Source organism: Chrysochloris asiatica, unplaced genomic scaffold (genome assembly GCF_000296735.1).
Source record: "Chrysochloris asiatica unplaced genomic scaffold, ChrAsi1.0 scaffold00055, whole genome shotgun sequence".
Taxonomy (NCBI): Eukaryota; Metazoa; Chordata; class Mammalia; order Afrosoricida; family Chrysochloridae; genus Chrysochloris; species Chrysochloris asiatica.
Window position 1 is genome coordinate 18,541,980 of NW_006408573.1, and position 12,768 is coordinate 18,554,747.

The 12,768-nt window shown below is 41.7% G+C and overlaps 1 protein-coding gene across 1 annotated transcript in view; it reads left to right on the plus strand.

Moving 5' to 3' along the window:
- LRRC36 (leucine rich repeat containing 36) overlaps positions 1-8,770 on the plus strand; it is a 53,604-nt gene extending 44,834 nt beyond the window's left edge. Inside the window, exons 10-14 of the mRNA XM_006863610.1 lie at positions 536-704; positions 1,488-1,633; positions 2,430-2,553; positions 5,735-5,849; positions 8,439-8,770. Of these exons, the coding sequence (XP_006863672.1) occupies positions 536-704; positions 1,488-1,633; positions 2,430-2,553; positions 5,735-5,849; positions 8,439-8,664 (780 nt within the window). The 3' untranslated portion in view covers positions 8,665-8,770. The remainder of the gene's footprint in view (positions 1-535; positions 705-1,487; positions 1,634-2,429; positions 2,554-5,734; positions 5,850-8,438) is intronic.
- The last annotated feature ends 3,998 nt before the right edge of the window (positions 8,771-12,768 follow it).

The following is a 12,768-nucleotide window of genomic DNA, read 5'->3' on the forward strand; positions in this document are numbered from 1 at the left end:
CTTAAGTTTTGGAGTCCTGGTGTGGTGCTGTGGGTTAATGCACTAGACTGCAAAGTTGGTTTAAACTGCAAGGTCAGCAGTTCAAGCTCACAAGCTACTCTTATTATATATTAATATATTAAATGTAAGCTTATTATGTTTATGTTTTTATTATGTATAAAATTAAGCTTATAATTTTTATTACAATTTTATTTTATGACATACAGTAATACTTTAAAAAATGTTCTACAGTTTAATCTTTCTATATTATATAACATAATATATTGAATCACAGATGTAGGTGTCAAGCAACATGCTTTTGCGTTTCTTTTGAAAACTCCTACAGGATCTTATGATAGAAGAGAGTTATTTTTGAAATCTTATCTTATAGTATTTGCCTTGATTATCAATAATATACTATTCAAATCCAAACTGAAAGGTAAAAAGATCTTTTAAAAAAATTGTTAATGCTTTATGTTATGTGTTCGGGAATCTTACTTCCCTTATTATGTAAGAATGACAATGGTTGTGTGGGTTTTTTTTTTTCTTTCTTGAGCCTCTCTCTAGTGACCTGGGCAGTTTGCATGGTTTGCCAGGAAACCACAGTCCCCCGACAATGTCTGCCAGAACCTCCCATGTGGCTACTGTCCTCAGACAGCTCCTCGAGCTTGTGGATAATCACTGGACAGGCTCCGGCTCCCTTCTTCTCAACAAGAAGTTCCTGGGTGAGTGCTCAGCTCCCAGACAAGGCTCCAACCTGGCTTCTGCTCTGCCTTCTGGTGACAGCCATTTAGCTGCTTTAGCTTGCAAGGAAAATTATTATTGTGATCACTTCCTCAAATTTCTTAGGAACCCTGTCATTATTTTGTGAATACAAATCTCCACATTTCTTCTTCCCTGCTGTTAGCCAACTTTCTTTCCTCCTGTACCAGTTGTTTTGTTCTTGCCATGTTATTTTTTTATAGCCTCTGGATAATAAAGAGTGGCCGGATGAGTACCACTAAAAGCGGTCATGTTAATGGATACAAAAAGATTTTATGAGCCTTGGGAAAGTGCCAGGAATATAATAAAAAGTGGGTTTGATCATCACAGTTCTAAGATGATGATTGAAATATTATCATTTAAAATAAACTAGAATGCGTGAAATCACCAGGACTCTTGTGTGTGTGTGATATCTTTTGTTGTTGCTGCAGAGAGAAGAAATCCTGGCCATTATTTTCTTTCCCATGTTAAGCCTTTACTCTCATGTTGTTGAAAATGAGCAGTGAGTCGTGAGCAGGCCTGGAACTCACAAGGATATGCTGTTGTTTTCCACAGAGGATGTGGATGTGGAATGTAATTTGTTGTCCTTTAGAAAATAGAAAACAACTCTTGCAGCCACACTAAAGTTTTATAAAAGGGAGACATTAGATGACTCGTTTGTCCTACAGAGCTGGTAGTTATTCTATAGGAATTCTGTACTTTAGCTTTTAAGAGTGATCTGTATGTTCAACCTGAATTTTTGGCAGGTCCTGCCCGAGATTTGCTTCTGAGTTTAGTAGTCCCTGCTCCTTCTCAGCAGTGGGGCCGTGCACATCCTGAAGATACTTCAAAAACTTTCCGGAAGAGAGAGGCTGAATTGAAGGAAGCTGGGCACCTTGTCCCTAATGACATGGTAGGTGTCTTTCACGTTCCTTTCCTATGCTGCTTTTATTAGAAAAGAACAGAATATCAGGACTAGAACAGCTCTGTGCCCTAAAGATCAGCATCACTATGAACACCTAGCTTTTCCTGAACCAGAATATAGAGAAGGCAGTCTGAGCAAATCAGGAGTACAAAACTTGCCAGGACAGGGATAATTTGGAAGTTCTGCAGGGATCACTCCCCCTAGCCCAACCCCTAATTCAAAAATTCTTAAAAAAAAAAAAAGAAAAGAAAAGACCCCAGAGTGAAAAATCTTTATGGTCCTGTGCTTGAAAGTTATGATTTCAATGAGAGAAGGTGGGTTTTTCTGGGATTGTCTTTCCTCGCTTCTATTGGAGCTGAGATTTCTAAACCAGGAGTCATTCCTAAAGCATCAGGTTCTGGCCCTAGCTCACCAAAAGGAAGAAGAGACTATGTCCCCAGGCTTTTTAAAAAAAACCTCATTCCTTAATATAAGAATTTTTAAGACACCAAGTTCAACTCTAGAAACTTTAGAGAAGTGACTCAGAATGCTGGCCACTTGTCACAATGACTGCTTGCTCTACAAGAATAGTGGATAACTCAGAGGGAAGATTAGACTACCTGTGATATATTTGTTTGGTGCACTTGAGCTCAAGTTTTAATAAGTCCTGGAGATGCTGATGTCGCTAAATAGAAGACAGTTTCAGGTTATCTCTAAATAGAAGACAGTTTCACTCAGTCCTCTAAAAGTACTCCTCAGGAGTTCAGATTCTTTATGTGTTTGCATTTTGTTTCCTGATCTAAAGGAAAGTTTGAAGCAAAAACTGGTTAGAGTGCTAGAGGAGAACCTCGTTTTGTCAGAAAAAGTTCAGCAGCTGGAGGAAGGTGCTACCACCTCGATTGTGAGTGGGCACCAGTCTCACGGTTACGGTAAGTTCAGGAAAGCCATGTGGGGTGTATCCAGAGATAACTATTTATCTATAGATGATCTCTTTAATAAGTTTCTCATCAAGAGCTCATAATCAAGAAAAGAGACAGCTTCTGTTGGCTTACTCGGTAGTTAAACATAAACAGTCATCTTGCCTCAGAATTGTTATGCAGGTGACTGGAGTTTCCAGATGAAGCTCTTCATCAGTGTAAAACATATATAATTGTTTTCAGGATTGGCATTTCTTTTTGAGGCTGTCCGTTACTTTTTCGGAATAAAGCATACTCTTTATAGAAAGCTTGAGCCATCTCTTGTTAGTTGCCATCATGTTGATTTGGACTCATGACGATCCCATGTGTTCAGAGTAAAAGTGTGATCTTCAGGTAACAGATTGTCAGGTCTGTCTTCAGAGACACCTTTCGATGGATTTGAACCACCAAACTTTTAGCTAGCAGTTGAGTGCTTAACCATTTGTGCCACCCAGGGACTCATGAAAAATATGAGGAACTATCATTTTACTACCCAGTATAACGGGAGCCCTGGTGTGGTGCAGCGGGATAATGCACAGGACCGCAAAGTCGGTTTAAACCATAAGGTCAGCAGTTCACACTCACTAGCTACTCCTCAGGAACACTATACAGGGTAGCTATGAGTCGGAACCAACTGGACAGCACTTGACAACAACACCCAGTATAACTGAAGTCCTGGTGTGGCGCTGTAGGATAAGCGCTAGACTGCTAATGGCTAGGTTGGTGGTTCAAACCCACCAGCTGCTCCTCAGAAACCCTATACAGGGTTGCTCTGAGTTGGAATAAACTCAACAGCACTTAACAACATCAACAACCCAGTATAACTACTACTAGTATTATTGGCATATTTTTTCCCTACTTTACCTCCATACATACATTTTTTACTCAAAATTTAAATTTGTTCTTTAAAAATAATCTACATATAATAAAACACACACTTTAAGATTGATGAACTTTGGCAAATGTATGCATTCCTGTGATTCCATCCCGATCTAAAAACAGACCATTTCTGTTACCCCAGAAAACTCCCTCTTACCATCTTGTCATCACTTCATCTACTTTCCACCCCAATCACGGATCTGTCTATATCCTAATGTTATACATTTAACAGTATAATACTTCCTATAATATCACATGACTGTACCATCATTATCTATCTAGTCCTGTCTTAAGTTGTTTCTGATGCTTGCTATTATAAAACTACCATTGCTTATAACATTATAATGATAATATTCTAAAATATAATTATGAAATTCTAAAGAATATCTAAACATTCAAAAGAAAGACCTGAAATGGAAGAAAATATTTGAGACCAAAATGCTTCTTCCGGATTGTCTTTCCTCCCTTCTGATAGAGCTGAATGAAAGTCCTAATATTTATAATATTAATAAATACTGCTGCTATTAATAACTGTGTACATAAATATCTGTGTACATTTGTGGGTCAAAGGCCATGGACACTTTTAAGGCTTTTGTTCCACATTGCCAAATCACCTTCAAAAATGTTGTCTCAATTTAGACTCATACAACAATATTTTAGAATGTCCTTTTCACTCTACTCCTGCCAACACTGGGTATTAAAAACAACAACAGACATTTCCCATTGTGATAAGTGAAAAATACTATCCTACTTAAGTTTTGGAGTCCTGGTGTGGTGCTGTGGGTTAATGCACTAGACTGCAAAGTTGGTTTAAACTGCAAGGTCAGCAGTTCAAGCTCACAAGCCACTCCTTGGAAACCCTATTTCGCTATGGGTCAGAACTGGTCTTGATGGCACTTAACAATGACAACACTTAAGTTTTGATTTGTACTATTTTATTATTAGCATAGTTTAGGCCAGTGTTTTACATATATAAAGAAGGCTCTACTTTAAACCTCTAGCTCAGCATCCCTAAGCAAACAGTAGATGCATTTGGAGGAACTTGATTTGGAAGTCAGCACTGTGTTCCCAGAGTGCAAAGCCATTTGAACCGCAAGGTCGGCAGTTCAAGCTCACCAGCTGCTCCTTGGAAACCCTATACAGGGTCGCTATGGGTCGGAACTGACTCGATGGTACTTAACAACAACAACAACAACTCTGTTCCCAGAGTTCATCTCAGCACTGATAACTCACAAGCTTGAAAATCCAGACATCAACTCTCCATTAACCTACTCTGAAAATAAGTTGGTGTTTGTCTATTTGTCTATTAGATACCTAGCTCCAATCAGCCACAAGGTCCAGTGCAGTACAGAATTTTGGTTTATTGTATGCCGTTGAGTTATTCCTGACTAAATCATAGTGACCCTAAAGGGCTTCCCAGGTTGTTAACCTTTGGGAAGCAGAAAGCTTCATAGTTCTTCCTGGAGTGGCTGGTGGATTTGAACCACTGATCATGAAGTTAACAGCCCAACGCATAATTCACCATGCCACCAGGGCTCAGTGGTGGTAAATGCAGCTGTTGCAGTCCTGTTTTCCGCTGTCTAAAACCTTGCTACTCAAAGTGTGAATCACAGAGCAGCAGCATTACTATCACCTGGGATCTTGTTAGACATGCAGAATATTGAGCCTCGCCTCAGAACTACTGAATCAGAATCTATTTTACTAAGATCCCCAGGGGATTTATAAGAATATTAAAATGTAAGAAGCATTGTTTTAGAAGACCAACTTCCTTAGAACCCAAGTTCCTGTAATTTTACCACTTTATTATTGTAGGCAGTGGTTGATATGAGTGTCTACAAGCACTCATTGAGTTATTACTATGTGTCTGACACAGTTCTAGGTGTTTCCACATACTGCATAGGGAGCGAAGGACATACATTTACAAACTGAAATGGAGAATGAAGCAAGACCTAGTATTTGTTGCCTGTGTATGCTTAGTGGGGCAGGTGTCTCACTGAATCTTCTTACAGTGCTATGGGCCAGGAGTTATCAGCTCTAGTGAAAGTCAGAAAAATGAATTCATGTGTACAGTATTAAATGGTTGGATTTTATTTCAGATGTGTCTATTGTCAAACCCCATACTTTTGCCACTAAATTTGCTGTCTTCAAGGAAGGGAATGGTGAATGGAGTGTGGGGTGGGTTCGGTGAAGCCCCGCTTCTTCAAGACACCCACCTGTACACTTAAGGTCTAGTCAAAGACTAGCAGCTCACCCCCGGCTATTGTGCCCTATGTAGATGATCTTCTGCGTAAAAACCAACAACTGAACATGCAGGTGGCTTGTCTGAGCCAGGAGCTAGCCCAGCTGAGAAAGCTGGAGGAGACAGTGGCCCTTCTCCATGAAAGTCAAAGGTAGGAGAGAGTCTATCTAGCTAGCATCTGGAGGCAGATGTTTACTTTCCTTTATCTCCTTTGTTTTACTTGGCAAGTTAATGTCTACACACTTGGCAAACTAACTCCATTCTGTTTGTAAACCTTCTGTATCTAGGGCAGTTAGCTAGGTGAGCAGAGAACTACTTTCCTGAGCACACCAGGACTATATATATCGTTGCTCATATTGGTGGGCTCAGTAATTAATAGTCTCACACTGGGTCTGACAGGATCTTTGTTTGGGTCAGCTAGCCTTCCTTGCTCACTTATATATAACCCCAAGTCAGGCACCTGGCTCCTCTGAAAAATGCCTGCCTTCTAGAAGAAATGTCTGGAGTAATAGGTAAAGAACCCATGTTAGCTTCAGAGGTGCATCAACCTCTTCAATGAGCAGCAACCTCAGGGAGCAGGCTAGAAAAAACATCAGAAGGGACCACAAGACTATTGGCACATTTAGGAAAGACCTTGAAATTTTGTTTTACCACACACTTTTAGTGGTATAAAACTTTCAGTGGTATAAAAACCTTATCCCTAAACCTTCAACTCCCAAACTTCATATTTTGATTTTCATTGAAATAGCTTCATATTCAGAGGCTTAGACCCAAATCCACTTTGTGTGACTTTTAAAAAATAAGCTTTTTGTTATAACATTTCAAACATATTCAGAGGTTAAGTGAATAGCATAAATTCATGGTTCTCAAACTTGGGTGTGCATCCGACTCACATGAAGGACTTGTTGGAATGAAGACTTGCTGTTCCCTACTACCAGAGGTTCTGATTCAGCACATTTGGGTTGGGATCTAAGAATCTGCATTTCCAATAAGTTTTCAGGTGATTCTGTTGCTGTTAGTCTGTGGACCATCCTTCGAGAAAGTTAGAACCCAGTCTTATGTTGCTTAATGTCTGTGATATGTTTTGTGAAATAGGACGTTATGTACAAACGCCATAATATATAGGCAGTCCCCAGAATGCAAATGAGTTCTGGTCCTAAATCTGTCAAGTTGAATATGCCTGTGAACTGGAAAAATTAGGTATGATTTGTATCTGAGTTAGTCATATATTTGTATAGTATACCTTTCTATGCATAAAAAATTAAAGAAACACTTCCAAATACACTAAAACATCTTTAACATATAATACAGTAATAATTATAGTATTTTGATGCATGATCAAATTAGTGACCATTGGTTATGATGAACCATTGTATGTTCCTCACATTTTTAATATAACAGGTTTTATAGGGCTTGAAACCATGGACCTATATATGGTTATGCATTGTACTCATGTATAATCTCTTTAAGGGCATGTGCAGTTTGAACTGTAAGGTTGGTGGTTCAAACTCACCAGCTGTTCCTCGGTAACCCTCTACGGGGTCGTTATGAGTCGGACCCAACTCGACGACACTTAACAACAACAGTCAAATTATTGTAATATAACCTAAAATAATTGCTCTGTGTTAGACCATCAACTCAGTGCACAGGTTCATTTGCTTCAATTTGCTTTAGATTATTAGGAAATTTTTTAAAATATCATTTTGATTTAATCTTATAGTTATGTAAGATATTTCCATGGTCCCAAAGTCAAATATATAAAATCAAATAAATTCAGAAAAAGCTACCTTTTTTTTCTGTCTCTTCTATCCTTTCCTTCCCTCCAACTAGTCTTCCATGGTGTGTGTGTGTGTGTGTGTTCATGCATGTGTGTGTGTATTTGTATGACTTTTTCTTAGATCAAAAAAGGCATATGATACATAATGTTGCTTTAACATTCAATCCTGGAAATCAAGTCACAGTGGTAAAGAGAGTTAGTTCTTTTTCCTTTTTATAGCTGCATAGGACTTCATTGCACGGATGATACCAGTTTATTGAATCAGGACCCTACTGATGGGCATATAAGTTACCAACATTTTGCTATTACAGACAGTACTTACATGAATAGCTTTGTGTATACTTTTTTTGGCTAGTGTCTGTTGTTGTTGTTGTTGAGTGCCGTTGAGTCAGTTCTGACCCATCGTGACCCTGTATAGGGTTTCTAAGGAGAGGCTGGTGAGTTTGAACCACCGACCTTGCGGCTGAAACAGACTTTGCAGTCCAGCGCGCTAACCCACAGCGCCACACCAGGACTCCTGCATGACTTTTAATATTAGATGCTAATATAGAGTCCAAGAATACAGTCATGACTAGCACCAAGAGTTCATTTCAAAGGCAGGCTATATTAGAAGAAATAGAAGATAAGGTTTCGGGGTGGAAATTAGAGGGCTGATCAGGTGCCAATCTCTCAATACTTCCACTTACCTCAACACAAAAGTGCTTTGGGAAGACTAGAATAAATGCTATATAAAATATGAAATATGTTATTGCTGAAGTCAGTTTGGAGCATTATCAAACAGAACTGTAATGAAGAAAGAAGCTGCAGGCCTGCTTTAAAAATAACCCACTCATATATTGGACAATTCTTTCTATTTTAAGATGTTACTTCATTTTACATTCGTCTTTAGCAAACATGTTGGATGGGAATGGCTTCTACTTTCCTTTGATGATTTCCTGACTGCCCTTTTCCCCTGTGCCTCAGATCCCTGGTGGTAACTAATGAGTATCTGCTGCAGCAACTGAATAAAGAGCAAAAAGGTTATTCTGGGAAAGCACTCCTGCCTCCTGAGAAGAGCCATCATTTGGGGAGATCATCGCCCTTTGGGAAAAGCACGTTGTCTTCCTCCTCAACAGTGGCACACGACACGGGTCAGTATCTAATACAGAGTGTCTCAGATGCCATCCCAGAGCCTAGTTTGTGGAGCTGACACACTCCCTGCAGCTTCCCTCTCAGTCATGGAGGGCTGTTAGCACTATTGCCCCAGTGTGGTGGTTCTTACCCACAAAGATGAAGAAAAACACTGATTCTGGTTACATTGTATTGGTCCTCTTATTATTTCTCTTTTTATCTCTTCCCCTCAAGTTATTCTTTCCCTCTGCCCACAGAAATAGTTGGCACTGGGTCCTAGGCATTATATCACGTAGAAACATTTGGCTGAAATGTTGAAGAAGGGAAAACAAAAACAAAGACCAGGCCTTTTTCTCCAGAGTCATGTGAAATGGTGTAGTATAAAAGTGAAAAAAAAGAGCATCCAAGGTCAGGTGTCTTGAAGGATAATGTTAGAGAATTCCTTTTTACTCATTTATCAAATATGTTTTGAGTTTCCTTTCACCATAGTGAAAGAGCAACGAAGTCTGTTGTCTGCCAACAATTTAGTCTGGGAGAAAAGCAAAAAACTCCTCAAGTGATAGGGCTTAACGCTTGTAATAGGTGCCAAGGAGGGTTAAACAAAGTCTAAGGGTACTCTGGAGTCCTGGTGTGGCACTGTGGGTTAATGCACTGGGACTGCAATGTCGTTTTGAGCAGCAAGATTGGTGGTGCAAACTCAATAGCTGCTCCTCGGAAACCCTATACAGAGTCACTATGGGTCAGAAACCCTATACAGGGTCTCTATGGGTCAGAACCAACTTGACGGCACTTAACAACAACAACAACAAAGGTACTCTAAAGAAACAAAGTGTAGTTTTTACTTTGGAGAATTGAAGAAGGCTTCGGTGAGGACTTGTTGTTTGAGTCAAGGCTGACAGGCTAGGTAGAATGTTAGCAGGTGGAGGGGATACAGACTCAAGGGTGCAGAGGAGAATCTGAAGCTCCCAGAGGGCTCATGGCTCAGACTGGAGGTGGCACAGATACCTGACCTGGTCTAAGCTTTAGCACAGCAACTGGTAACAGTGTGGAGGATGGATTGGCAGGGAAAACATAGTGGCAGAGTAGTCAGGAGAGAGATGGGACGTGAACAGGACAGATCACCAGATCTATCTGATTAGTAGTATGTGATAAGTGGCCCCAGGTTTTGCCCATTGGACCTGGATAGGTGACAGTGCCATTAATCCAAGCTGGGTGGGCACTCAGCTGATGGGAGGTGAGGGACAATCCAATTAGCAAGCAAGATATTGACCGACCAGAGGTTATTTCATTCAGTCCTTTAGTCAGGCATTGGTCCAGGTGCTGGGGATATTGACTAATTGGAAAGACAGGTGTTGAGCAAAGTACTGTGATTATGAAAATACTAAAAGGGTTTGATACATGGCACCTGAAGAGCATATAACTGGACTGGGGAGCCTGTCCTAGACTAGAGATGCAGTGTCTTTCAACTGAGACCTGAGAATGATAGGAGGTTACCAGGCAAAGCGTAGGGCCTGAGAACAAGAGAAACAGCATCTGCAAAGGCAATAAGAAGAGAAGGGACATGGCCCTTCAGGGAACGGAGGGGTTGAGAGGAGGTGAGCAGGTGGCATAGCTTCTTGAAGGTTTAGACTAGGAAGGCAGAGAGATGACAGCTTTATGTTTGTGGAGATACCTCTGTCAGAAGAGGGGATTGGAGAGGACAAAGAGGAACTAGAGAACCCAGAGAGGAGGCTGAGGCAGTCCAGGCGAAAGAAACAACTTCTCAGCCTTCGTTTTACGTATGTTGTTGTTGGGTGCTTTAGAGTCAATGTTTGACTCACAACTACTCATGTGGCAGCACAGGGGTGGGGTTTTAGCCTGTAATCTTTATGGGATGAGATGGCCAGGAGTTTTCTTGTGGAGCTGCTGGTAAGTTCAAAGCACCAAACTTACTTTCAGTTAACAGCTTAGTGCCTAAACATTGAGCCACCAGAACTCCTTATATATTGTTGATTGCCATTGAGTTGATTGTGACTCACAGTAACCCTGTATAGGACTTTCAAGGAGATGCTGGTGGGTTTGAACCACCGACCTTGGTTTGAACCTTGGTGGTTCAAACTGACCTTGAGGTCAAGTGCATATTCTACAGCACCAGGACTCCAACATATTTCAAACACAAGGCACGCTTTTCCTTTAATCTTTGTTGGGCATTTAAAAATTCAATAGGGAAAAACGAGACCACTTCTAGGTGTTTCCAGCTAGTGAATGTTGCCAGAGTGTGTAGAGGGCAAGGGACTGTCAGCCTAATGCCAGCTGTGCTGCTCCTCATCTTCAGAGGCACGTTGGAGAAAGAGGCAGGTGGACGGATTAAATACTTATTTGCTCCCCTGACTCAGGTGCCGTGCAGGAAAGGAGAGTTATTGCCATGATAAGGACACTTGAAGAACACAAGGCCACTGACTAACGAGTTAGAAATCAAATTCACAGATCTCTGGTTTTTATTTGGAGAGACTGGCCCCTTGGGTTTCCAAAAGGAACGTGTAGAGGAACTTTGCGTTTCTTTGAGCTGTGTGACTCAGGACGAGCCAAAGTGAGTTTACGTTATATAGGCGTGTCAGTAAGAAGAGTAAATGAGAGGGTTTCAACAAGGTCAGGGAAAAATTCCATTGTCCTTCAATTCCATTGTTTCTTGAAATTTTGGAAGCTCCCCTCGTAGTTCAGGGTTTAAGCCCAGTGCACTAGGAGCCTTGGTAGTGCAGTGATTAAGTAATAAGCTGCTAACCAAAAAGTCAGCAGTTTGAACCCACCAGCCACTTTGTGGGAGAAAGATGTGACAGTCTGCTTCCATAAAGATCATTGTTGTGAAGTGCCATCGAGTCGGTTCCAACTCATAGTGACCCTGTATAGGGTTTCTGAGGAGCGGCTGGTGAGTTTGAACTGCTGACCTTGTGGTTCGAAGTCCAGTGCTGATCCTACAGCGTCACACCAGGAGTCCATAAACATCACAGCCTTGGAAAGCCTCTGGGGCTGTTCTACTCTGTCCTGTAGGGTGGCTGTGAGATGGAATATACTTGATGGCAATGGATTTGCTTTGGGTTGGTTTAGCTCAGTGCACGGGGCACACCTACTGGACAGACTGGTACGGGGGCAGGCATATTCCACTTCTCTTTATATCCCCAACTCATCTTTTATCCTCCTGTTCAAGGTGCCTCTAAGGAGCAAAAAATCCTGACCCAGGCTGAGCTGCTTTCATCCCTTATTTTGTTACCACTGAAAGGGGGTGACCCAGGTGTTGGCTGCTCCTGGGGAAGTTGACTCTTTCTGGTCTTCTCTGTATTGTGGGCAGGGTCCAGAAAGCAAGGGTAGGGGCTGGACTCTCAGGGGAAGAGCCAAACCACTGTGGGGCCTCTCTGAGAAAACCAGTGGAGAGAAATTCCTTGCCCTGGGATAGCCACCAAATCTTCAGGGAAGCTCTGTGGCCAAAGGGGAGGGCTGGGGCCCCTCTGACAGGTTTGAATCGCCCCTGCTGAATAGAGGCTTTTGAGTAACTCCACCCCACAGATCCTCACCTCTCTTCCTTGCCAGCCTGACTTGGCAAATAAGGTCCCCAAAGCTTCACCTGACAACAGGACTAAGTGGCATTGTTAGATCAGCTACTGCCATTTGCCAGATCTAGATTATGCTAGATCCACTCATTCTGTCTTTAAGGGCCTTTCTGGTTCTGGGTGGATCTTGATTTCCGTCAGGTGCCAAAACCACTTTTCAAGAAGACCAAAAATCCTACAAAAAACCAAAGCCCAAACCTATTGCTGTCAAGCCAAGGATTCTGTAGAGCAGTTTCCAAGGCTCTAAATCTTTGGGACTGTTCTCCCACGGAGCAGCTGGTGGACTTAAACCACAGACTTTCCAGTGACCAGCCAAGCACTTGTCCACTGCACCACAAAGACTCTTCTCCAAGAAGGGATTGCTTTACTCCTGCAAGATAGAGCTTTGAGGCTTAGCCAGCGCCCGCTCTGGATTTCTTCCTCCAAGTCGTACCGCTCGTCATGAGAGTGGACCAGCACGTCAACCCCTCCCCTCCTCTACACACGGGATGCTCGGCTCACCTGTAGTCCAACAGCTGGGAACCTGGCCCAGTGTAGGATGCAGTTCAGTTCTTTTCACTATGAGGAAATTTCAGAAAGCAAAAGCTTATAAGCACTGG